This window comes from Hydractinia symbiolongicarpus, chromosome 15 (genome assembly GCF_029227915.1).
Source record: "Hydractinia symbiolongicarpus strain clone_291-10 chromosome 15, HSymV2.1, whole genome shotgun sequence".
Lineage (NCBI taxonomy): Eukaryota > Metazoa > Cnidaria > Hydrozoa > Anthoathecata > Hydractiniidae > Hydractinia > Hydractinia symbiolongicarpus.
The window spans coordinates 8,057,928-8,085,589 of record NC_079889.1 but is presented as its reverse complement, the minus strand read 5'-3'; the positions used below and the strand labels follow the sequence as shown (position 1 = coordinate 8,085,589).

The following is a 27,662-nucleotide window of genomic DNA, read 5'->3' as shown; positions in this document are numbered from 1 at the left end:
CTAATATACGTCTCCAGCCATCTGAATTCATTCCTGACGGTCCTGCTGAACCTTTTGTACGAAGTGCGGCTTTTAATATTGTTGTTTTATCTATGTTGTTGTAAATAGCAGGATCGATAAATGGGATTTCCCCTTTGAGAAGTACAGATTAATCAGCGTCAACAGGATTTGGATGTTTCAACCTCAGCTCTTGGAGTGTCTCATCAGTTAGATCCAGTACTCCACCAGACATCTTATCATCCAATAATCTTAGTGCAGCATGTATCTTTCCTTGAAGCATTAGTTTTGCGAAATTTTTAGCGCACTGCTCTGGAGTATTCAGGGAATTTGGTTTTGGGATTTTAGATTGTATAGTCCTCGATTCTCTTATCAAATCATCGAATCTTCCTTCCACCCAGAGATTTAATCTACGGTTAAGACATTCAGAGTGATCCTTCGCTTTGGACTTGTATGATGGTTTTTGTAGTAGAAGCATCGGCATCGTCATAACTGCTTTGATAGAAATCCCCTTTAATAAATCTACTTGTTGGTTCCAGATCTCTATGAGTCTTATTGTTTCATTAATATATCTCTTCCCTGCTGCACCTGTTGGTAGTAAAAACAAGTTTCTTCTCCAGTGCACAACTTCGTCGTACGTGGCATTGAAGATTTGTATCACGTCATCTAACGTATGATCACCCCAAATCTTGATTTGTGCTTGATTTCTATTTATAACATTGTTTTCGTAATGATTTTCCAAAGTTTTAAAACCTGAGCTTTCCGTTGTTGACTTCAATTTAATGTTTTCCTTTTTTGAAGTTTCCGTTAAAGACACACCTGCAATGACTTCTTTAATTTTCCTTGTATTTTCTGGGGTTTTTATCACCAGGTTTCGTTTACAGGCTTTCAGATGCAATTTAAGTCCAGAGGAACTCTTGCATTTCTTCTCACAATGCGTGCAATTGTAGTTTTCAAACCAATTTGTGTTGGGTATAGCAGTGTTTCCAGAAGATTGATTTCCTTTTTCAACCATAGAATTTTCACCCAAACTTGTTTTTCTTTCCTCAGAATTATTGTCTTGTGGTGGTGGTTGATCATTATAAAATAATCGTTTAATCATTCCATCCATGCTGTTTCAGTACAATCGATAGACGCAAAACAAATACACTAAAACTAATTTCTCTCCTACCTCAAAGGACCCCGATAAGGAGGGTGCCTTTATAATGCGCCTTCTTTAAATCTTAAATTTGATACCAAACACTCTTCGCAAACACCAACTGTCAGATAAGAATAAATTTTAAGTTTACTGGCTTACCTAAGAGGTCCCCGATGAGGAGGGTGCCCTTTTAAAGCAAATCTTTAAACAAAACAAATCTTTAATTGCGTAAAGTGTTTTCAGCGTTGTGTTGAATGTAAGCCGTGTGTCAATTATACCATGAATTCCAGTTTAAACAGCAGTCAACAATGTCAAGAAGTAAGTGATTATTAATTTGTTAATCTTTTGAAACCCGTTTCGTGTCTTAACACAAGTTTTGCGTAGATGTGTTTACTAATTAATTACTTTCGGTTTCTTGTTTATGTTTTCGTGCCGCCATCTTTAACGGTTAACGGTCTGCTCACAATTTCGTTTTTTTTTTCTTTTTGTAGCTCTTACTAGTTTTATGCACACCCGCCCGCCATGTCCCCCTTTCGTATGGTGACTGTAAACGCTTGGTATATGAGCAAAATTTGGTACAACGAATACAATAGATTTCTTTCCAATGTTTACAAAAGTTTGTGGGTTTATATGCATGCGCATATTTAGTAGATAAAAAAGCAGGACATTTTTCGGAAACACAAGAGCCAAAAGTCACTAGAACACTTTTTTTTCTCTATTAAAAAGATCGATTGATAGCCAAGTTCTTTTTAATTGGATTCTCTAATTACCATAGATTACTGTGGTATGTCGGAAGCGTAGCGAGATTTTTACTCGCATGGTCAAGATTACAAATGTATAAACGTTTTTTTTCATATCAACTGACGAATAACAGGGTTAGTGCTTATTCTGCAGAAAGTGTTTGAAAGTTTCAGGCCTGTTAGGATCACAGTATAAAATTGCTTTGAAAATATACCTAAAAATCTTAAACATAACCCTACCTTTTCTTGGACCTGCGCTCCGCCCTCACACTGTTTGTTGTCTTTATATTTTTTGCCTACCGAGTGCTTGCGCATGTCCATGGTTACACAAATTACGTTGTACAGAAAGTTGTTTATAGCTCATAGCTACAGGGAAGTCACGTAAAATGAAAGTTTTCTAACATCCAGGTTAGAACACAATAAAACAAAAGATTTAAGTATTTTTATTATTCTATTCAGATAAGAACTACTTTATCTAATGCAAGATTGCAAGAGCTGTGATGGAATATTTCACAATCACAAATTTTAATTTACAGACAGTTAGTTACACACGAGTGATTTTTACCGCATACGAACAATAGGAGTTCTTTCTTTTATTTGTATTCTAAACTTGTATATATTTGCTGTTACAGCTATGTGACAGTTAATTTCGTCAACTTACTTAATGTCATATGTCACAAAGTCATATTCAAAAATATCTTAAAGCTTGGCTAGGATAACTGAAGAATGCATACTTTATAGGAACTTTGTTCTTTTTTGCCACATTGTAGGCAAGGTTTTTTACCTGTACAGACCTAAAAAACTGTTACGAATTTCTTCCTTTAAAAATCTGGTTCAAAATTTGTTTCCCCACTGTTGTCGCCAGCATTACATAAATAATTGCGTCTGATGCGAGTCCAATATAGAACATTGAGTCACAAAGCCGTCTAACGCTTACATTCTCTGTCAGAAATTTCAAATCCATACAAAAGTGAACCACATCTGGTATGACGACAAATACTGTATACGTCGCGACAAGTAACGTCGGCAACAAAAGCTTATTTGGACGACGACACGTTCGTCTAGGTTTTACGTGATATTGCTCTTCGCCATTACTTTGCGAGCTATTTATATTCGTAATTACACTAACGTTACTTTGAATTGAAACTCGGGTTATTCTCGGCTGCAACGTCGTAAAACGAGCGACACTCTCGTGTTCGCTCTGTAGCATTTTCTTAGCAATGTAGCTGTACGTAGCTATAGCGACAATCAAAAACAAAAAATCGCCAATAGGAGACGTAAATTTATATACACCTTTAATGCGTTCGAGCCTGCATTTATCATTTCGATAGTAAGTTATAGACACGCCTAGAGCCATAAATGCCATTACCCACACGAGTGTCATCAACCTTTTTGTTCTTGTTGTTGACCAGTACAAAGCATATTTAATATTGAGATATACCATAAAAAATCGATCCAACGTTAATGAGATCATAATTAGCACGTACATTGACACAAAAGAATACATACAAATCAATGCCAAGGCGGTGACAATATGTCCTGTTCCATAAATTTCTCGTGAGATCATGCTCAATAAATACAAAACACATAATACAATCTCAGCCATGCTTAAGTGAAGCAAAAATACTTTCTGTGTTTTACTGATGTTTGAACTTCTCGTGTATAGCAAATACCAACCGACTAAATGAAGAAAAAGTGGGACAGCTAGAGCGAAGTATGGAAAGATCAACATTGCCGCAGATGGTTGATAATAATAAGGTTAAATGTTGTAAAAATTTGGTCTCAGGAAATTAATCTTTGTAACTGAAGCTTGTCGAAAAAATATTCCATGTAATTTCTTTCTAGAACACTGAAAGACAACCTAGCTAAATGCATTAGATAAAATGGTGAATTAAGTTCTTGGTTCAGCTCGCATAAACAGAGATGTCTCACTGAATGTCTTATTGATGTTCTACCACTAATAACATAAAGTCTTCTCACTCCATGATATGGTAACGTTCTACTGTTGAAGCTTCTACTGTTACCTGTGCCTGTGAAAGCTGTAATTGCGTATTGTGAAAACGCTTTTCTAGTCGTTTTAAAGAAGTTTCATAATTATCTTAAACTCACAAGAAATTGTTTATCAAAAAAAGCCGTTTGCTTGTTGACATAATTTGTTCTTCATTACAATGAAAATGGAGGCTTGGTTTTCTGTTTTTATTGAGTTCAACATAAGATTATACTCGAAATAATTTATCCAGCTTGTTGCATTGTAAAGTCTTTTGTTAGCATATTTTTTTAAGCGAGACATTTTTTTAATTCGTACATACACTTCATAAGAAACATAATTAGTATTAGTCACAAATCCCTCGAAGAAATGAAAAAAACAAATGCTAGAAAACAGTCCAGCACGGAGTAAGTCAATTAAACATAGCATAAATAGGGAAACAGATAAAAGCAGAAATATTAAAAACAGTTTTCGAGGTATCTTGCTCTGTTTTAAAACATATTAGCATTAATCAATTAATTAAAATCCAGAAATTTCTGGCTTTAAACAACGTCGGTTTCCGATCAAAAAGTTACAAGAAAAGAAATTATTTTTAATAAACATAAAATAAACAAAAGTTAGGTTTAAAAACATTTAATCTTGTACAAATACACAGATGTTAAAATACAAACAATATATGCCGCGTTTAGTTAAAAGGGTAAGGGTATCTCTTAAGTTTAATAAGCATAAATACAATTATTTAAACTCAAAAAAGGAACATTTTTGTCCAACAGATTTTTAAGTACATACGATTTGGTTGAACTTAACTGTAGCATTAATACTCTAGTTAAGTTAAACCAAACTTGCTTTAACAAAGATTATACAGCTCTCCCAAAAATGCAAAACAAGAATCTGCACATTACTTAGTAGCTAAATAATTTTTTAGTAGCGGCTACCACTTACGAAAGTTTTTGCTATTTTACAAAGTTGGCAAAAACCATCAAAACTCAAAGCGTTCAAATTGCGCCAGTCTCAAATCCTAATACGTCTTTTTTACGGAATAATCTACGTCCAGGCTCATAAAAACCCGAAATTTGACGTTCTTAACTATTAGCACATTTTAAGAGTTAGGATGTAATCAAAAAACTTAACATCCAAAGTCCGCTATGAGTATTGACAAGTGAATTTTTGCAAGTTCAAGTTGCGTGTACCTAATACAGAAATAATGGACATATTTACTTGTAGGGACATACGTTAAAGGTTGCCGCCTTGTCTCAACATATTTAGTAGATACTCTAAGCTGCACTACTACTGGATACATTTCAGACTATGCGTTGCGTTTTTTGGACTTCGGTTGTATTTTGATTTTATGTAAGTCCGAGGATTAATTTAACGGTTTTGCCTCAGTCAAGTTTACTCGCCAGCTTGCAGATTGAAGTTTGTAAAGTTGCTACCAAAGCCAATGGTTACCATACCATTCCAGTTACTCGTAAGAGCATGTGCTATTGCTACAATCTCTTTAAGAACAACCTTGATTTTCCAGCAGACAAAATTTATTGCAGCAATGTTGCAACAACAATTACTCCCGATGTTAGAATAACGTTGCATGAAGGTTATTCCCGATGTTAGAATAACGTTGCATGAAGGTTACGAATGGGATTTATCGTAACATGAATTCACAACATTTCAGCAACGTTGTAACAACTCAACCTGGCAACAGTTATACAGCGTCAAAGCGATACAAATGTTGTAGCAACAACCTTGAAAATGTCTACTTAGACAGATATCTAGCTAGTTAGCAAGCTATTTAAAGTCTTAAAACCATTTTTCTTTTTTAATTTCAAATCAACTATCAAAAATACAAAGTTAACAAGAAATAAAAATCCAAGCAACTCTCCCCATAACAAAGTCAAAATCTTACTAATTTTTTTAGAAGAATGGGATCTAATGGCGCGATTACCTTTTCGCGCCATTAGATCCCATTCTTTTTTTCCGTTCCCTGCGCCATATTTTTGCCCAGGTGGCAATTTTGTAGGTCCTTTTTATTAGATCGCTGATCAAAAGTAAATGTTTAATAATTTATAATGACGTTTTTTCGCTACTTAGTAAAAATTTTCATATAAATCAATTTTACTTGTTGATAAATAAAACTACTTGATAATCGCTTATATGATGATGTTAAAACATTTTTGCAACGACCACAGTTTTACGTTATTTCTCAAAAAATCTTACAACATTCCTACAACGCTGTTACGATATAACCTAAACAACGTTGCAGACGTAACATTACTACAATGTTCAAATTAAGGTGCGCAACGTCTCGATATAAAAGCAACTTGAATACAACATTGCTGCAGCATGTGTGTCTGCTGGTTTTCGCCATATTTAGTGCTTTTCTGCCGAAAACTTTCCAAACATATTTATAATTAAATCGATTGTAATTTAATACGAAACTACGTTTTTAACATTATACAAGTACATACCTTCCAACCCTGAATTCCTTTAAACGGGGAGATTTGGTAAACTTATTATAGAGTCTCAGTAAGTAGCCACTATGGTTGGCAGTACAAGGTTTAAGGCTGTTTTCCACCAGACGAATTTCATACCGTAAATACATATTAATAAAATCCTGCTATAATAATTACTGCTGTGTAGTTTGCGACCACTTTACAACATTAAACAATGAAATGGTTAACGAAATAAAAAAAACTATCAAATGATAATTTATTCCTTAGATGAATGAACTAGATTATATTGTCTACATGAAGATTTACATTGTTTTAATAAATAATCGGGTATTTTCCGGCGGTAACAAGGTTGGAGATGTTCTGTTCGATTCATTTTTATGAGCATTATGGAATTTAACGATGTTGAGTGGTCTAGACTTGATCTATATTTTGTAGCGTTTTTACCTATCATCGAAAAAATTCTTTCTTCAGCCGCGTTGCTGTGAGGTATCTTCAGAAGAAAGAATGCGAAGATGGTTTCCACACCATATCCATTCTATGATACGATTTTTTCTTGCTGGTTCGCACTACTGACTCCTCCCAGACATTCCTCAGAACTTCTGTCGCAAACATAGACTGGTAGGGTTGTACTTCTTCTTCTAACAGATCTAGTTGCACAGGATCACTAATTAAATAATTAAATCTGGATGGAAATTTGGTAACAAGGTCGGTTAGTTCATCAAGATTACTTGATGCTCTATTTGAAAATTCAATGAATTTACTACCTTTATAAAGAGGATCATCAAGCGGTAACCATTTAACACAGTAGTCGTAAACTGCATCATCTTTTTGGTTTTGCAAGCAAATGTTTAATTTTGCAAACGAGAGTTCTTCAGCTTTCAGATTTCGAATTACCTCTAGGTTAACAAATTTTGAAGTTCATAAATTGCTGCATCTCATTGTACAAGCATTGAATTAATGGCTCTTCTGTTTGTCAAAAGGTATACAGGTTCATTTGAGTTGCACCGTTCATCTTTGATGAATTAAGAAAATGCTCAACAACATGGCAATACGCGGAGTGGTTAGGAGGTGTGCTACATAAACACATGGTAATGATTTGGTCCACAGCACAGGTATTTTTCACACGTGAGAGAAATTGAATACACAATAATGATGTATAATTGCTTTATGCAATAAGGACACAGAATCCACATTGTGCAAAGAACTATTAGTACTTACTTGGAATTAATGATGGAATTTAAAAACCACAAACATCCCGTATTTGTGAGATGGTACTCCTTGAAATGAGTTTCGCATCCATTTGCGGCATTTCTTACCACAAACTGATATCCTCGTCACGTTTCACAACACGTACTGTTGTGTCGTCTACGGTTCGTTTCGTCGTCAAAGAAATTTATAGACGTCTCCAATGTGGGTACTCTTCCTGTGTGCGTGTCCAATGTGGGTGCTCTTCCTGTGTGCGTGATAGGTAGAAAATCCCGATTCACACAATCAATGGCCTTTTTACGCAAATTATTATTGTCCTTTGCGGGAGAATGATTGTGCTACAGTTGAATTCCGTAAGTTAAGTTCCGTAAGTAAAAGTTGGGTTTAAGATTTCAACATTTTCTCCCCTCTTGGCCAACTATTACTTATGAAAATTATCATCTACTAAAATAATTCTTTTTTTTTTGCATACATACATGTCTAATTCATACTATTTGGGATGGCTTTCAAACTATTTGGTTTGCCTTGTAGTATCTTGCTGACCGAGACATAAAAACACCAACTTTGTGTTACACCTCTCCTTGTCCACCCTATAAAAGTGACAGTTTTTAAATTCACTTCATCAAAAAGCTTTTTTCGTCTTTTGATAGAGCATGAAGGTATCATCCATGGATAAAGCTAGAATTGAGGAAAAACCAAAAGAGTGTTATATGTAAACTACCTAATTTTGATATTTTTTGGTCATATCAAAATTTATGAAGTGATTTGTTTAAAAAAGATGAATTAAATTTTAAGAAAGAGAATAAAAATTTGTCTTCAAAATCGTATGTTTTTCTGTTTTACCGTGCCTCTAAAGAAATTTTCAATGTTGCGATATGGCAAAAAATATATTTTGCCAAATAAATGCATTTTAGCGACACGCACCCATTTGTAAACTTTCTCGAGGTTGGGAAGCACGAGTTAAAAAGTAGAGGATAAATATTGTTCATTTTTTCAGTAAAAGTAAAATTGTGTTTTAGGATTCAATTTTGGAAAAGGGGAGAAAGATGTATTGCAAATTATGTTAGAAATTATGTGGAGAAAAGCGCATATAAAGAACCGCTATTTCAATCTGTCATCTTTTCTGATAAAAATATTGGGATACCAGTGGAGATTAAAATAGATACAAGCAAAAAAAGTGCATATAGAAATTCAAACCAGGAAACAGAGTTTTATTTGGAATGTTAAATCTATATAATAATGCTGTCATTTTGTCTGTTTGTTTAAAAATTGCTACGTGAGCTTTATCTCGAACCTCTCACAAAGTGATGTCATTATTTCAAGGTAATATATTAACAAGGATGCAGGAAATAATACCGATTCGGGACATGCGAATTTCCGATCTCTCCATGCAAAATGACTAGTAAAACATAGACAATTTAATTTTAAAAATTTACAAGGTATGGATTTATGAAAACGAAGCTTTTCGTAAGTAATCTTAAAAAATATATTATGATACGTAATGAAGTAAGCTTACTTACCAAAAGCTTTATCTTTACCGATACATACTTTTTAAATTTTTAAATTAAAATATTTAAATGATTTATATCTTATATATAGTGAACATAAAATTAAAATAAAATTTGCGTAATTGGGAAATGTGCGTTTTTCCATGTGTCACGTGATTAAACACGTGTCAATGGAGCAATAAAATTTCTAATTTTCAAAAAGACAATAAAGAGGTGACAAGTGCTTTAAAAAAACTCTACCACCTGCTCACCTTTCGTGTTTCTAATCCCCTCCTTTCCCTAACACTAAATTCAAATCACTGCGCAAAAACTGCAACAATAGAGTAGAAGTCAGGTGGGTTGCTTTAATTTAGGAACATTTCGTCTGAGAAGTGTGATGAAGTTTTAGTTGACGAATTTTCTCCCTGACGAGATATTTTGTGGAATTTGCCGAAATTATTATAAAGGGATTTTTTAAAAATATATTTGAATTATAGAATTAGAAAGATATATTACACTGACAAAAGTCGTTAGGTCGTGAAAAATTCAACAGTGAATCGACCGTCGTTCATATTTTCCGTATCACTTCGTGCAACCTTTCGGCCTGTTAACATAAGTAATGAAATTTACTTGGACGGGGGTTATTATTAAAATCATAGAAGAGATTATAATGGTGTTTTTAATTACGAAACCCTCCGTTTTTTAAAATAAACTTGCCATACTTTGCCAGGCAGCCCTAATTAGATGAACTTACTGGTAATTACACTAGAGAATATTGTATAACGTGATAAGGAAGTGATATTTGAGCTTGATTTTGTTACCGCAACTTCTAAGAAGTGGGTAGAGGAGGTTAAAGCACCAACAAAGCTGACAAAGATTTCACTTGCATTCCAGGTGAAAGGAAACATTGTTTGATAATATAGAAAAAAATCAAAATGAACGAAACTTTTCATTTCCCTCAAGAGGAAGTGATGAAATTTTACCCAAGAGACAAAACTTTTTTTTGAGCTAAAATACTTTCTCTTACAAAACTTTAACTCTTCATATTTGCTCCACAAGGTTTTTACTAAATATTCGTACCACTGCTATGGTGGAACTAAATTATAGACGCATTTTTGTTTTGATTGCGTGACAAAAATTTTAACCACCCTTATTTCATTCGCGGTGTACTTTTCCATTTTGATAAGACAAAATCCCCAGACAGTTTTTTCGTCCCTAGACCTCTTTCACGTTTTTCTCTGAGGAAAAGTATGAAAGACAATACATAGTTACCTTGTTGTCAACAACAAAACAAATATTCGTGCATTGAATTATCTTGCAAGTTTAAGCCTTCTTGTTTAATATTAATAATTTATTCAATTCTTTATTTTTTTTTATTTCACGCAATATCTAATAACCGATTGTCTGAAAAATCCATGCTTGTTACTTCCAATTTACTCACCGATAAGCCACATCCAACAAGTTTGTGTCACCACACCTTACACGAAATTGACTCAACATGTCACGCATAAGAGCAATGTATTAAATCCAATAAAATTCTGATGTGTGTACTTTGTATTCCATTTTAAATCTCACAAAGCTTCTCTTATTCTTTAACGTCCAGGAATAACGGAGGGCGATGAAACAAATATAATCATTCTTCTAACTTTTCCAATTGTTTCGTTTCCTGTTTTCTAGTTCCTCTTGCTACTTTCTACAAAAATAAAGAGAAAATATAAAAAGGCCGGAATACAAAAGTCAAACGAAACGAGGAATGTTTTGTTGATGTACGAAAAACATGTCTTGCGTGCTTTAAAACTCTCATAAAACTGGAGCTAAGATTGGAATCGTTTAAGACAGAAAAAAATGAGTACAATCTGAGTACAATTTTCTCACTTAGCTCCTAGGGACGTTCTATGTCATTATAATATTCTAGTATTTGTCTAACTCGGTGTTTTAGTTCACCAAACTTCTTATGCTCGAGAATCGAAGAGAATATTAACTTATATTACCAAGCAGTTCTTTCAGATGTGCATTTTTTTTTCAAAATGATTCGAAATTCCCAAAAATCTTAATTCTTGAAGTGGAATATATAAATATATAGCTACAAATTTTAATTTTAATTTTGAGGATTTGCGGATTTCAATAATTTTCTAAAGCTGTAACTTAATAGCACCTATGCAAGCCGATGAAGAATAAAGTGTAAAAATATATTTGGTTATTCACTATTGCTTATATATAGTATAAAGCTTATAAATTTCGACATTTCACTTTCCTATCAAAAAGGATATCTATTCCTTTAAAATTCGAAGGTTCTGTAAAAAAGATACTTAGAAAAGATACAGTTTGTTTATGCATCTTAGCTCTTTTAATTATAACTATTAGTTAGCCCATTAAAAAGTGAACGGAAATTCACCCATCGTACATGTCCCGCATTGCTATTTTAAGCTTCCCTGTTCGCATGTCAGCATTGAAATAATTGAATTACCCTGTAGGGGTTTGGGACTTAATTTGCGTGGAACTATATTGAAAACACAGAATATTCAAGTCCAGGTCATCGCATTTTTGATGAATACTTCGTGCATTTTGTCCGCCTGTTTACACGAAGTAATAAAATTACTCAGACGAGGTTTGAAATAAAACTGCAGGGTACCCGTTTTAAACAGACAGACAACATAAGGTTATTTTTATCGAGACGTGTACCTTGGTCAAACACAGATTCGCACTGTATTTTTCTTCACTTTTTAAAAGTTTAATTTCATCAACTCATTAGCTCTATCTTTTTCGCGATGTGTGATAACACGCATGCAGGTTTTTTTTAGTTACTTTTAATTCAATAAAAACAGATAAAAAAACTGCCCTGCCCTTCGCATAAAAATTTACTCCTCCCTACATACATTTTTAACAAAAGTAATGAACAAAAAAATCATTCTTCAGCGTAGCAACCACGCCTCAAATTCCAAACAGCGTATTTTTGTTCTTACTTTTAATAGCGTGGCGAAGCATGCTTTGAAAGGAAATCACTACGCGATAAAATGTCGCAACTATCCAATCAGAATTAGCCTACGATCAACTAATTACAATCAAGCATTGTGATAGTTATCCAATTGCGTTCGCGCAATAAAAATCTTAATATCTGCTCAATTATGTGTTTTTTAAAAAAAGAAAAGTAAAAAATGAAGTTCTATGTAGTGAGAATAACACCCACGATGAAATAGTCTCTCAGATGGAGGGTGTTCAATATCACTTAGCAGGCTATATAAAAGCGTCGTGCTAGAGATACTTGGAGTGATTCCGTGGCTGAAGTGATAACACATTTCAACTAAAGTTATCATGAGTTACCACATTATTTTTACTTTGGCTGTTGCGGTGGCTTGTACGTCAGGTAACCCGATTCAAACAGACAACTCCAAAAATTCGCCCGTTGAAATTGGACCAGGAGAAAGTGGTGTTGATAACGAAACAATGAATTACGTGGAGAGAGTTGAAAAAATAAAACGTGATATCTTGCTAAAGTTGGGTTTAACTAAACCGCCATCGGAACGATTTTCTCGAGCGAACATTCCAAGTGCAATATTGTCGAACTTTATGTTGGATGAAGACATTCGGCGCCGTAAAAATGAAGAAAATGATGGATACACGCGAAGTCGAGTAAATATCATTGGAAAAATAGGTAACACTTTTTATAACTACACCATTTAGTCCAGTTTTCTAACGTCATAAACAGCTTGCAAACAAGTTTCCAGAATGCCTCATAGTTCTACATCGGAACGAAACAAACTGAGAAGCCCTGGAAACGGGGCTGATGGACTTGTTCTATAGGCCATTATTTTGTTTTTTTTTAAATGAGTCTTCGTTATTATCTTTTAAAAGCCGTTTTTTAATTACATTCATAACCATAACCGCATAAAAAAATACCGTTTTAAGGACAATCAAATTTTCAAGTCAATTGATGAATTTCTGGCAATTATTACATAAGCAATTAATACAAAATCATTTATTTATACAAACATATATCCGGAGAGGCTTCAAGTTACACTTTTCACCAAGAAGGAGGAAATATTAACCATGAAAGAAGACATTACCATGGTTACTTGAGGTTAAAAATATACTCATTAATTTTAAACTTTTCACGCAGCTATAAAAATAAAAATCAAGGATCGAGTTTCATTACTCAGAGGTGGTTATTATAGATGACCAAGACGAACGTGGTTGCACCATAAATTATTTACATAGTTTAAATTTTAATGATTTAATAAAAGGTTGGTGTGACCACGAACTGTGATAGACGCAGATAGACTGGTGGCATTACTTAGAACTAGACTCTAAATTTAAACAAAAAATGATACGTTAATAGACTCAAAATTTCAACAAAACGTTTCTTTAATATTCTTAACGGATGTCAAACTAACCTTGTTCTCAGGACCGAGCATTCAGGGAGACATATATTGACTAACTTTATTTATTTATTGTCAATTCCTTATACCAATTTTACGTGGCCAGGATTTATGTAGCAACCTTTTTTTAGAGACTAGCCTTATGTACCGTCAGATTCATCACAAAAGTAAAAAAGTCTAAGAACGAGATTGATATTAGTAAAGTTTTGTTATATGTCTAGAAATTTCGTTCTTCAGATTACAGTTAGAAATCCTATGTATTGTTATTTAAAAAGATGACTTTTATTTATGCCTAAAACTTTTAACCTTACCTTAACCGAGAAAGAATGGATAAGTCTTAGCATCCATTTTCTTTTTTATATTTTCTAAAATACTTCTCCAATGTATCTAAACATATTTACTTTTGATATTTTCCTTTCATTAGGCTAGTTAGGGAGTTGCCATAGTAACGGTGTTGTCAATAGCAACAAAACAATCTGAGGTATTGTTATTACTTAGATTTAATTTGGTGATGCATAATAAGGGTGGACTAACAAAATCCACGCACAAATCAATTACACTGACGAAGAGGGTTATCTCAATTAAAACCACTTGTGACAACGGTCTTCAATTTGGTTATATCCCAATCCTCCAGGATTTTTTATAAAGGAAAATGTTTTTGCTTTCCAATTCTAGGCACACACATACACATTTTCAAAAAATTTTAAAAAGATGACAAAACTTGAGTAAAATAAATTTGCAGTATAAATGTAGCTTTAATAGTTCTCTATATTTTTGAACGCATAATGATGTGTCTTAACGTTGGCTTAAAACGTTTTAATCAAATTGTTGCCTCCTGGCTATCTACTTGCGTGGCAAGAGTAAATCCACGTTTTTGCTTATTGCGTTCGTTAAGATGATATCAAAATCAACCTTCGTTTCAATCACGTTTGTCGTCAGTTATGACTTTTAGAACAACGAACGTCTCGAAAACTACTGCTGTTTTGGTAATCCCCGTTATTTTGTCATTTTGTTATTAACTTACTTCAGGCTGGATGTTACACGCAAGTTGCTGAGTCCGTATTGCTTGTAAGATGTTGCTGATGAAAAAAGCGTATATTTATCATATTCTTTTTGCTTTAGAGAGATACCGTTTATGTGGAAGCAAGCGATGCCTTCAAGTCCGTTTTAAAAACAAACCCTTCAACCTAAATGTTGATTCAGCGAGGCTATGGATACACGTAGCATCGAGACAAAACATAACACGCTCAACGATAAAGCTATACAAAGTTGCTGGAAACCGGAAAAAATTGCTACAGATTAGTAGAAGCCGTAGTTTAAGACCTGGTTGGTATGCCATGGAACTAATAACAAAACATATAATTCGAATAACCTCCACGGGTGAGAGTTATATGGACTTCATCCTGGAGATAGAAAGTGAAAATCGTTTGTTCGAATTAAGCAAAAAAGCCGACGTACCATTTCTTGAACTAACGACAAAAACTAAAATCGGCAAACGAAAAAGACGCTCTGCGGAGGAGAATTGCACTAGTAAAAGTGCGTGCTGCCGAGCTGAATTTGTTATTAACTTTAAAGACATTGGCTGGGATGACTGGGTGGTGTCTCCAGACAAATATAATGCGTATTATTGCAACGGACATTGCAAAAACAAATATAATTATCGGCATGCCGGCATTTTACAAGCCGCGACAAGTCAGTTGAAACGCAAAGACGTTAAAGTTTGTTGCACGCCATATAAGTACTCGTCGCTTAAACTTTTGTACTGGAATGAAGGAAATATGTACGAGAAGGTCATTGATCACATGATTGTTGATGAATGTCGGTGTCCTTAGTTTCAACATGGGTGCATTATTCGCCATTTTGTGAAAGCTATGTTTAAAGAATGTAGTAACAGTGTCATAAGTAAATGTATTAGCCAGACAGCCTTAGTCCCAAGTTGTACAAGGACGGCATTTTTAGATAGCCTCACTTTCATTAAAAATATTTAGAATTAGATGATTTTTCTGTTTACCAAACACAACAAAAGTGCGAAAGTATTGCAATCAAAGTTTTGTGTGCAGAACTGAAACATCGGATCCCAAACCTCTAGTATTACTTATACATTCTAGGCAAGTATATCATCGAGGGTGCAAAAAAGTTGGATTAAATGTTACATCCTGTAGAAGCTTCACGAAAGAAGAATGTAATAATAAAATGATACTAAATAAATAGGAAGAGGTGAAATCTTTTTCTTGTTGCATTGAAACCAACCTCGGCTGCACGCGCTTTGGATATATTATTGGTATTGGACGTCCCATAAGGCATTTTGAAGCTATTTATTAGTTTGATGCTATTCGTACTCATTTAGCAGTATACAAAACTTTTTCCCTGGGCATTTTGCCTTTTTTGTTACTTTAATAGCGGGAAAGCAACGGTTCAAGGGCCAAGGTACCCTGGGGACGAGAACGCAGGGTGCACTTTATTGTGCCATTTATTGTGTGTAGTTACCTTAAGGGAACAAAATTTGGCGGAAATGAATCGCTTCTCTCCAAAACCTTGACGATTCCACTATTTGCGAAATTTAAATTAGCGCAGAAATAAAAAATTTAATGTTTTACACGATACTTGCAAAAACCCACTCATGCAGCCAATACAATGTTGGACTCAATAATGGTATGTTTGATCCGAATGATGGTCTTTATTAACATTGCAAGAGTGTATTCGATCACATTATAAAAAGTTTTGATGTCAGTGAATCATATAAAAGCTCACGTCCAGTAAACAACAGATTAATTTTATATAAAAGAGTTTGAAAATCCTTCATAAAGCTTCTTTACTTTTTAAAAAACCTTACACGGTTTTTAAGACTTTTGACTCCAAGTTTTGATAATTATGCTAATTAATGCATGACGTCATGTATTTGCTATAAATGAGGCGCATTTTTAAGGATTTATTACCTATCTAGTTTATTATTTTGAACATTATTTACATGAATAATAATATTTACCCTGATTATCATTCATACCAACAATTTTTTCTCAGCATCTAACTTATGATGTCATAAGTCTGCATAATTAGCTAAGCTTTCAAGGCCTTTATCTCTCGGAAACGTGTGTGAAATTAACTTTTTTCGTCCGGGAAATACAACGTATAATTTTCTCCCTTTTTTGTGAACTCCATTTGACTGCTAAGAATTACAACATAATGAATAGGAACCGATAAATTCTCAAAATTATTTCGAAAATAATTATGTCATCATGATTTTTATCTTACAAAGAGTGACTCCAGCCATTGGAAAAAGGGTAACAAAGAATTGTCTTATTTTATTTAGAACTAATAAGTAGTAGCTTAGTCTTAAATGTAGCCATAGGGTAGTTAAGCCCTCCCTGTTTTTAAACAACATCAAACAACGTCGAAGCTGTCCTCTTTTTGTCAGCATTCCTTGATTGGTAAATACTAAATTTTACATGTACAATCTTTCACACCACGAAACAAAGAAACAGTGTTTTGCTAGCTCCTGTAACCCATTCTCGACCCCAGAGCTCTTTGAGATAAATCGAAAGTACAAGTTTTAATCTCGAAGAGCTCTGGGGACGAGAATGCCTGTAACTTATACTGAGATTTGTGTTGTTGGGTGTTCAAAGAAGAAAATCAAAAGAAAAATAATTTGAATGTTATATAAAACTAAGTTATTAACTATACGATTACAAAATTACATGTTTATTACCACGTGTGGAAAAAGAAAGAAGAAAAAGAAAACGGAACTGATAAATGCTGTACATGTTTGTCGAAATTCAGCTTATTATTATTTCAAAAAAAAGTGGCTAAATCCTCTGTGGTCTATTTGGTCATTTACAACGTATTGTTTATTACTTCCCACAAAAACTCCAGTAGGGTGTTTGAATTCACTAATTTCTATGTAATTCGAAATATGAGCCAGAGGCCTTCAAAATTATAATTAATCACGTCTAATTTTCAACTAATAATTTCAATGATCCATTCTTAAGCTTTGATACAAATGTGAGGCTCTTAAACATCTGAAGTCTTATCACGACATCATAAATCATAAAGCATAGTTTACACTAGCTACATAATATTTTTATTCGACCGCGCGAAGTCATGGCAAGAATGTTTACTATAACGCCTCTGTAAATCCTTGGCCTCTCCATCGTCGATAAAACACATTCCTATAGCCAACCGTAGATGATTTCAATGCAAAATATATCCCTTCCAGTGCGTGACCATTGTCGCTCATAATTATAGAAATCCCAGCTATCATCGGATTTCCCGTGTCCTCAAGCTCGTAGTTTAAAGAGGACTTAGTAGTTCTGTTAAACCTAAATATCTCCTTTGCTTCTTTTAAAGTCATATGGTATGGCTCAAAACAATACTTTGTCATATTGCGCAAGTCTTTATTAGGATTTCCCTTCAATTTTTTCACATTAAAATAGCCGTGGTCAAACTTCCTTACATACTTTCCCATATAGTTTTTTACAGTGTTTGGCACTAACTTTGCGTGGGTGCCAGAGAATGAAAATTTGATATCTACATCGCATTCTTGAGAAATAAACGACGAAGAAGATGCTTCGGCTACGTCAGAAAATATCTTTTGTGTCGGATCTAAACAAAAAGACGTCTTACTAAAATTAAGATCATTTTCGTCCGCATGGTTATTTGCCTTGCTAAAAAGACCACAGGTATATAGCCTCCATCACAGTGTTTTTTTATGTTTTTCCATTTGCTTACTGACAAAATTGAAGAAGAGACGCTTCTGAATCATGGGAGCATTTCTCATAACAGCCTAGCCTTCAGGAGTTACTTTGTTGCAACCGCAGGCAGCTTTTTTGTCCTATTTTCACCCGGGTATTCACGTAATTCGTTTTAAAAAGGTTAAAAAAAAGGATTTTGCGATTTGTAATTAATATTTCTAGTATCATAAATTTGGGTTGATCTTAAATCAAAGTTCTGTAAAATAAAAAATCTACCGCATTTTTCAATCATTTTACACTTTGGAAATAGCAATGTCGTTGTTATTTAAATAAACTTTGTTATGTTACAAAAATCATAGGCGTAGAAGAGCCCTTGGGTCGAGGTTGCGCATGCGTAATTCAGCAGGTGCTAAAATCAACAACTTATTTTTCGAAATATGTTTGATTTGCTCAAAATTTTCTTATTTAGCTTTTTGTAATAACATACATTAAAACATTTCTATCTAAAATCGTTGGACCTGGAATTACTTGTTGTCACTGCGGAACAGTAAAGCTTATCGTATATGCAAAATGCCCTGGGAACGAGATTGCTAACTAACATTAATATTAGTTCCCAAATATTAGCACGAGAAAATATTACCAGGGGTCTAGTAACGAAGTGGTCAAACTACCTTCGCAGTTTTCTTTTGGGCAATCTTGACTTTCCATATAGATACCCACACAAAAGCGATTGCTACGTAAGCAGGTCCTTTGTCTGTACGCTGTACCACTGTTGCAATACTTTAACTTTGAGCAAGTCGTCCATTGTCCCCAGTTAGACCAATCAGCTAATAGGAAATAAGGAAATGACATTATCAGGAAGCTACACGAAACTTCAATTAGAATCGTTTGGAAGATCTTCCTTCCCAATGCTTATCAAAACTAATCTGACTTTGGTAACACGAACTTTTTTCCAAGAAACCAAAATTCCAAAGCAGAAATTCAAACTGAGGCTTTTAGGTTACAAACTAAACAATCGCTGGCTAAAAATCTGAAAAGTTACGCAACTGAGGTCAAAATTTGCAACCTCGTTCCCAGGGAATTTTGCCTACTAAACTATCATGTTCAAGAAATGATAAACTTTCCATAGTAATATGAATACTGAACAGACAAACCGAAATAATATCTTCATTAATTTTGCCTTGTTGATGAAGTTGACACTCCGTAATAACGGCTAAGGGGCCACAAGACCCTGGACACGAGGTTGCTAAATCTGGTTTATCAAACCTGCAAATCATTTCTTTACAAACAAATTTATTTTCTGTAAAATACGGAAAACAAGCAGAAGCAGGAATCTTGTATATAAACTTATCAACTTTAGGCGTGGAGCCAAAATTTAGTTTCACATGACACGATAGACCATTCTCGTCCCCAGAGTTCTTTGAGTTTAAAACCTCGAGTTTATTTCGAAGAGCTTTGGGGTCGAGAATGACGATAGGCCATATTTTTTGAACCGTCTAAAGAGTGAGTTGGTCCGAAATCTTACATTGCAACTGCGGTACCATTTTCACACAAGAATGGCTCAAGATTGTGGAGATCGTTTTTTTGCACAGACATAGTACGTGCGTAATGTGTGCGGATGGTAAAATCTCCGTTATATTCCGACACTTTACCCTGGCGTGATTCTTCTAAGTAGCTAATTTTTTTGTGTGTTTAAGCCCTCTCGCTTTTTTATATTTACTTTCAATAATAATTTCAATAATTCCTACTGCAACACAAATGCAATGTACATCAAATACAAGGAATATAGTCAAAGATGTCATTAGTGAAAGAAAGAAATAATTCCTTCAAATAGTACCTACCATCTTTTACCTATCATTAGGGTAACAAAAAACTTTTTTTTTTTTGGTACACAGAAAAGATGAATTTATAAAACCCTGGTTATTGGAGAATTTTTTTTATTTATTTATTTTTACGACTATTTGTGTAAATTGCAACGTCAGCAAGTAATTTTAGTGCAGTCATATTTACATCAACAACATCTATAGAGGACAACCCACAGCACAACTCACAGCACGTGCCAGTACGCATATCAGAAAGCGAAAAAGGAACTCTGTGGACAAGATTGCTAAATAGAGAAATCCAAAGTCTTATAAAAATTCAATATTATTTGATGTTGATACAAAATGTTTTTGTTTATTGTAAACAATTAGTTAGGATTAATTCACAGCTTCAGGTTTATTTTTTCGCATTTATACTACATAAGAAACAAAAATTTTCGTTCCTAATGTATAATTGTGAGTTTTTCGCGAGCCATTGGCATAATTTTAGTCCACCGTCGTCATTTGCGGAAATAAGCTCTCGTGAATTTTCGTCAATTCCATCATACACGAAATTATATTCTCGCGAATTTTGAGGATAAAAAAGTATTTGTGTTTGTGTAAATTCCCCAATTTTCAACCCCGCCCCTGCACTTTCTTTATATATCTTAATAAAGGAAATAATTGTGAAAGTTTGAGCTGTGTTTGTGGGGATTTATTTGACACAGGTCCTGAGAATGAGGATTCTTTTGGTGAATCTGTTGGGGACATACTTTGGTAATTCTGAAGGATGAAATGGCTTTAACTATTTCATGAATTGTCGTAAACTGTGCTACACACTTTTTATTTATTTATCAGTGGCGCCTGGCCTAGTGGTAATGGCGTTTGCTTCGTAATCACAAGGTCCGTGGTTCAGTGCTTTTACCAATATACGGGTCAACCCAAGCCATGTGAGGGATTTTGTGTAGGCAATGCCGAGGTGGGTATACCTAATGCAACATTCACAACACAGGACCCACATTGATAGCACTGTTTCCAACACTGAAGTGGCTATATGCTGTATAAGTATGTGAAGTAAAAATAATAACAACAAATATGTTTCTTAAAAATACCAGGCTTAAATTTCAGGTTAAAACAATGGTTTATTGTTTAGAACAACAGAGAAATAAATAATGACCACTCTAGTTAGAAGTTTGATATTGTTAAAAAAGAATGTAGAACAAAAACAATAAACATGCTAAATTATGTAATAGAATATTGGCGAAAGTAAATTTTCGCGAAATTTATCGAAACTATCCATTCGCGAAATTAAGTTCTAGTGAAATGTAAAGAAACAAGAAGTCCTGCGGCTTGAAGATTTCCGTCAATAGCCTGAAAGTTATTGAAATTTGAAGCTTTGAAAACGGAGAATTATGGGGTAAACAAATCACCGAGTATCCCAATTCTCAATTATTATTGTAACTAACCTGCAATGTTAAAATACAATCTAATAAATAAAAAATAAAATAAATTTTTTAGCTATATGAAGTATTCTAAAATAACAGTTAAAACTTTATTTGGATATTTTTAAAACTGATCAGGAAATTCTGGAAATTTCAGAATACAAATCTTGTTATGTATAAAATTGACGATTCGAATATTTTGAACGAGCTGCATTTAAATGAAGGAAGTAGTTCATTGTTAATGAATTCAGCAATAAATACATATTATCGTTTAAATAGTTCAGTATTTAGGCCTTCAGAATTTACTCTCCTGTTGAAGATTTGTTTAAATGTTGATGGTGCATGGTTTGAAACAGCTGATCTGAAAAAGAAAGTACGTTTTAAAAATGAGAAACAAGAATACAATTTTGCCATGAACTGAAATTTCATTAGGTTGTTTAATTATTTCCTCTTTAACCTCTCTTTGCCTCTTTGATTTGAAAAGGGAATTTATTAAAAAGATACAAATATTGATTTGTATATTTTTAATAAATGTGATGCACAAGGCATATTATATATATAAATATATATAAATATTTTTTGTTAAACAAGTAACATATTAAGCAGGCGATCCATGATTTTAAAACCTGTGGACAATACAGGATTTATTTTGTCGAAATTATTTATTGAATTCAAAAAATTTAATTGTTTGTTATCATTTTTGATTCGAATTCTCAAATTTGAATTTCTTTTCAAAGAGTCTGATTAGTTGCATTTTTCTGAAAATACTTCTGAAATTTTAAATTGACGAATTGAATTCAACAAGTTGAAACAAAAAAAGGGTAAACACACAATAAACTTGCGGATTTGATAAATCGATGGTCTTTTTCGTAAGATTTTTAAAAATCAAGTCTTTTCTAAGAAATCTTAGAAAAATATTTTGTGATACTTTGGGTGAGTTCAAGAAAGATTTTCAAGAAAATTAGGCACTCAAGGAGAACTGATAATTAGCCAGTAGCAGAATAGTTAGCAATTTTCAATGGCACCATAGCTTAGTGGTTATAACTCTGGCACTTTGTGCGGGAGAATGGGGTTCGATTCCCCTTGGCAGCGATTCAATATGGGCGAGTGAATGCTACGATAGCCCTAGGTTAACCCACCATATGAAGGAAATAGGGGAGATAGCACACTGTGTGGGCTGTTGGATGTTGCAGGGAGTTGTCTGGTAGAGTGCGGACCCTAATCGAGTCTGCATAGCTCAAAATGAGCATTAAATACTCTATGACTCTTCAACAGTTAGCTGTTAAAAACACAAGGAATTTTTTAACGGCTAATTATACTATGCTTAGCATCTAATTATTCTACATCAGCTAAATATATATATATTGTTACAGGTTAATCATCAGTTCACCCTGACTGTTCGGTGGAGCAACAATAAACTTTTGTCATATTGAAGAAGAACTACTTTGTTCATCACTAACATACTGCCAAGCAGTGAGCGGGATTCGATCCGCGGTCCCCAGAACTGGGAGCCACAGACGAACCCACTACACTACGTGCGGCAATATGTTAGTGATGAACTCAGATAGTTTATCCGGATGGTGTGTATACATATAGGTGAATATTTATCATAGCACATCCGTATTTCATTCTCAACAGAGAATGAAATACGGAATAAACTTTTGTCATGTTTCGACAACTTTTCTGCAAAAAATATAAAAAAAATCCTGTGCGAATATACCTTTTTATCTGACAGAAGTAGCCCCACAAAGTGTTGCTTGGAAATTTTTTAGCCCCCCTTTTCCCCATAAGAACAGGAGTCGGGTGAGTCGGGTGAGTCGGGTGTCCAGTAATGGAAAAATTACGCAAAGCAGGAAAAAGGTTTTTGTTGCTGACTCTTTAAGAAAAAAGGAACTCTAATCAAAGCACTATTGTGTGTAGCTAGCTAGCTAGCTATCTGGCTCTATACGATGTTATTATGCGATAGTGAGTATATAAGTAATTTCACGACTATTAAAAGGGGTATGTCAGCACCAAAAATTGAGATAACTAGCTAGCCAGCACACCTTTCTCACTTAATAAAAAATGATTCTTACCTGATAAAATACACGATTTTAAAAAATGTGCTTAGCTCCCCAGCTACATCAATAAAACTACTACGACCAAACCATCAGAGACCAGCAAGTGGCAAAGGGGCGACCAACAAAATGTAAGCACTTTTAGTCAAGGCCGTACACAAAATGTTCTGGCCACACAAGAGTACACAATCTCTGTTCAGATTGGTCATTAAATTGACATTGATTAAAATAAAGCATCTTCATTGGCTTTCGAAAATATGGAGATTTTTCGAGGTTTTAGCCTGGACACAAACTTAGCAGCGTCCAGGCTCTGTGCTATCTCTAGATACATCAGGCGATTTTAAAGATTCCGCCCCGCGCAGTGGCGACGGAAATCAAAAAATCGCAAAATTAAATTCTCAGGAAATATATTCTTTTAAGATAGTTTAATGTTTAGTTAAATGTTTAAGAAGCAAATCGCTGCATGTATCAAAAATATGCTGGACATACGGAAATACAGTATTGTCTCCACATTTTTTCACTGGCTGTTTTCTATTCAAACTGCCATAAAAAAGCTTTCTAAAAGGCGGACACTAGCGGACGATACTGTTTGCGCGAAATGGTACATTTGGCCTAAAATAAATTGAAAAATTCGCTCACCGTAAGTTGCTGGAATGAAGTTGAACATCTTTCCAACAACTTGAACCTTAATTTAGGTGCTAGGGACTGAGTATAATTTAGAAATGTTTTGTGGAACAATTGTTTTTCTCTCCATGAAGGAGAACTGATTTTTATGACTGCATTTTTGTCCACTTCATTTGACGCCATTTTGCATTTTCCTAACCAACGATTTCCATTGAACTCAATTATTTCAATCTCTTTCTATTTCCTGAGTTAACAACCAATTACCCCAAATGCAACTTTCATATATAAAAGTGATTTTTGACAGTAATTAGCGGTATTTTTTTGCACCAATGGCGTCCACTAATTGGAGAAAATACTTTAGCGTAATTAACTTTCTATTTTCAGACATTCTGCAAAATTTTCGTGCGGAGATTAATTTTTGCAAACGGTGACCATTGTAATTTTTCGTGAAAATTTTAAATTTTCCAAAAATAGTAAAAAATATTGCAAAATTCTGAATAATTAAATTCTTAATTTCTCCAAAATCATTTTAAACACGACTCAATCAAATTTAACGGGAGTTTAATTTTGCGGTTTAGTAGTTTAATTTTTACGGGAAATAATATATTTAACAATAATATGTTTTCTGTTGTCACGTTTGCCTTTCTAGATCTGTTCTCATTGAAAGCAACCAGAATTGACTAAGTTTTTTGACACATTTTTCATCGAACTATAAAGTATTCAGTGAATGGTGTTTAGCAAAAATGGTTCAAATCCACCAATAATCACCAATAATTTTCCGGAGCAAACACCGAATTAAAACCAACTAATGAGAATAAACCAGCGTGGTTACACCTTACCCTCTTGAATAGTAGAAGAATTAATCATCTTTGTTCTCGCAACATTAAAGAAAAAATGATAATGAACACGTGAGCAAAAAAAAAAGCAAAAAATAAAATAATAAAAGTATTAAAAGTAACCAATCAAAAAACTTTGCTGGGTCAACTCGCTACTGCAAGCCTAAAAATTAGAGAGAAGCTTAAAATACAATTTTTTTTCAAATTATTTTTGCCTTTTCTCTCGCACTCAAAAAGCTCAAACTTTAAAGTAATCCTATGCGAATAATACAATTCTTATTTTTTTATTGACGCCAGAAATTTATGACAGACAAACATGAAAACGAGATCATATTACTCATTTAGTGATAAGTAATTGTTAGTTAAAGGTGAAGGCAGCAGTTAGAAGTAACCTGGGTTGAGTGCGAGTGAAATCCTAACTCAAACAGAGTTCACAACTCCAATGCAGCAATAAGATAAATTAATATACAAACGAAAAACTAATCACTTGATTATTTGAAGTTTTAGTTTAAATATTTCAGACCTCTGACTCACCTGTAACAAACAATGGCTTATGGCACGTTATGGTCTCATCTTATTTCGAAATAGTGAAATCTAATAATTTAGATGTGTTCATAATCTCCGCATGAGATGTGTTATATATATTGCCACCATCATCACCAATAACAATGGTAGATTCTTACATGTCACTAAAATATGGCCCCACCGCTTTTATTAGTGTCGATGGCTCTGAACTTCGACCCCAGATTCTTAAGGTTGTTTTATTACAACAACATCTTTTTATTTGGACATTCTGTCAAAAAAAAGGAGGCCTGAGTGCGAGGTTGGGAAAAACATGTGTACTATTCCTAACAACAAAATTTGTTGACAAATCTGTAAAACCTACAAAACTTATGTGGGCAAGTTAAGGCAAAATTTTTGTCTCGTTCAACTCAGTTTTGTAATACATTGACATCTTTTCAGACATAAATCCATTGTTCAAAAAATAAAATTTCGTTAAAAAAACAAACAAATTTGCTGTTCCAATAAAATTCATGATGGCACCTACCTTCTTCGCCTGATTGAAATTTCACTTTTTCCAAACATTTCGCGAGAGGCAACAGAAGCAAGTGAAAATATATCATTCTGTCTAGCATTAAATCCATTGCATCGTTTATCTTAAAAACTCGAGCTTCAATTCGTTCCGTTGCTGTTGTTTTTGTGAAATATAACCACAAATACTTTTAGTTAAAAACTTCTCGATTTTATCAACTCACGGTATCCCAGATCATGCAAAATTTAATTACTTTTCAATTTCGACTGACATTTTGAATGAATCGAACATTCGACGTTCGAATCGTATCATATTGCTCTCTGCTGAATAATTTATAAACATTTTCTCTCATTGCGCTTATTATCATACCGAGCTGTGAGTTAGATTCGACGTAAAAGCTGCGTGCAACAACAGGTTCTTTAAAGTTGTAGCACATTTATAATGGTAACGCAGCTGCGGTCCATATTTATGAAATTAAATTCACAACTAAACGTAGCCTGGTGGTAAACGACCAAATTTTGGCTCAGTGACTAAGATTTTAAATCGATGAAATTATTTTACCGATTATCTATTTTTACCGACTTTAATTTTTTGTCGGGTGAGATTTTTGTCGATTTTTGCTTTTTTTTAATTTTAAAGCAATAAGAAACAAACTGTTTTATAAAAAATAAGGATATAAACATTGGTTGTGTTTCAGTTTAACCTTTTTTTAGTTAAAATTTCAGTTAAAATTATTATATAAAAATTAGAATTTGTAACATATTCCCTTCGAAAATATTTTATATTTTATAAACTCGACAAATATTTCCAAAAATTAAATTTGTTTATTACCGACTAAAAATTTACTGCCTTTTTATCCCGACTTTTTCTTTCACTGATAACGGAAAAAAGTTTCTCTGGGAAATTCTTATTAGTATCCCTTTAAACGGAGGAGAAAGTTATGCATTTGACAAAAAACACAAGAACAGTAATGAACGTACAAGCACAGAGGTATGGTACAAGCAAATATTACTCTCAAAAGAATAATCACGTTACAATCAAGTGATTCAAAATTTCTTTCATCAAAAATATTTGTTCCTTCTTGGCGAAGTTTAAATGATTACGTCAGCTTTTTTGTCAGTTTATTTATTTTCACACCAACCAAATAATTATCTTCATCTCCAACTCCAAGTTTCACACGTTGGAATGTGTTTATAAGAAAACTTCAAACGAAGAAAATAAAGACTGTGCGAGCATAGCTTCTCGATCGGTTATGCACCAGCTCAAAATTCTCCTAACTTCAATAGGCGAGTTTTTAAAATCAGCTTACTCGACGTTTCGGCTACTTTTTTGCCTGTTGCAGGTCAAGGAAATTTCGAGTTCTTTTTCTCAGCACATCCAGCATAATCACAAACGGTCTTTCGTGTTCTGATGGAGTTTTTGGGATGTTGAATCTTCTTCTAACAGTTGGAAACTTCATCACAATGTTTTGAGATAAACCGTAAGTACTAGAGCACGCCCAGTACAAAGACATCGCCTACGGAGGAGAAGAAATAAACGAATCAAAATGTCACTTTTGAATTTGAAAGGAGCTGTAATTATAAGAATTAGCACACTAAGCGCATGTTAAAATTTTTGATTTGTTGAAAAAGTACTTTAGGGGCGTTCTTAAAAGATAAGGGCTATACTTAAAAAACACTACGGTGTATACAAACTCAGTACTGCTCAATAAAGAATATCTAAAGGATTTAAACACAAAAGACAAAAGGTTAAAGAGAAGAGTTAGTCATTTATCTTGTTGGTAAGAAATTCGTTCTTTTTATGAG

At 33.8% G+C, this 27,662-nt stretch overlaps 2 protein-coding genes across 2 annotated transcripts; one reads left to right on the top strand and one right to left on the bottom strand.

The window, feature by feature from the left end:
• The first annotated feature begins 13,127 nt into the window (after window positions 1–13,127).
• Window positions 13,128–15,524, top strand: LOC130628686 (inhibin beta A chain-like). The gene is made up of 2 exons (XM_057441670.1): window positions 13,128–15,196; window positions 15,487–15,524. Exons 1-2 carry the CDS (start codon window positions 14,452–14,454, stop codon window positions 15,522–15,524), a joined length of 783 nt encoding a protein of 260 aa, XP_057297653.1. The 5' UTR covers window positions 13,128–14,451.
• Window positions 15,525–17,329: 1,805 nt separating this feature from the next.
• On the bottom strand, window positions 17,330–26,179 carry LOC130629188 (uncharacterized). Its single transcript, XM_057442319.1, has 3 exons — window positions 25,873–26,179; window positions 18,738–18,893; window positions 17,330–17,977 (listed from the first exon to the last, which is right to left on the bottom strand). The coding sequence occupies exons 1-3, from the start codon at window positions 25,967–25,969 to the stop codon at window positions 17,493–17,495; spliced, it is 738 nt and encodes a 245-aa protein (XP_057298302.1). The 5' UTR covers window positions 25,970–26,179; the 3' UTR covers window positions 17,330–17,492.
• Between the last annotated feature and the right edge of the window lie 1,483 nt (window positions 26,180–27,662).

Bases quoted from the DNA above. Each gene is read 5' to 3' on its own strand.
- LOC130628686 (XM_057441670.1), top strand. From the start codon at position 14,452: ATGTTGCTGATGAAAAAAGCGTATATTTATCATATTCTTTTTGCTTTA. The intron at 15,197-15,486 runs GTCGGTGTCCTT...TATACATTCTAG, and splicing joins TCACATGATTGTTGATGAAT to GCAAGTATATCATCGAGGGT.
- LOC130629188 (XM_057442319.1), bottom strand. From the start codon at position 25,969: ATGGATTTAATGCTAGACAGAATGATATATTTTCACTTGCTTCTGTTG. The intron at 18,894-25,872 runs GTAGGTGCCATC...ATTTCCTATTAG, and splicing joins ATTTCAATCAGGCGAAGAAG to CTGATTGGTCTAACTGGGGA. The intron at 17,978-18,737 runs GTAGTTTGACCA...CTTTTTGTTTAG, and splicing joins CCCAAAAGAAAACTGCGAAG to ATCCGACACAAAAGATATTT.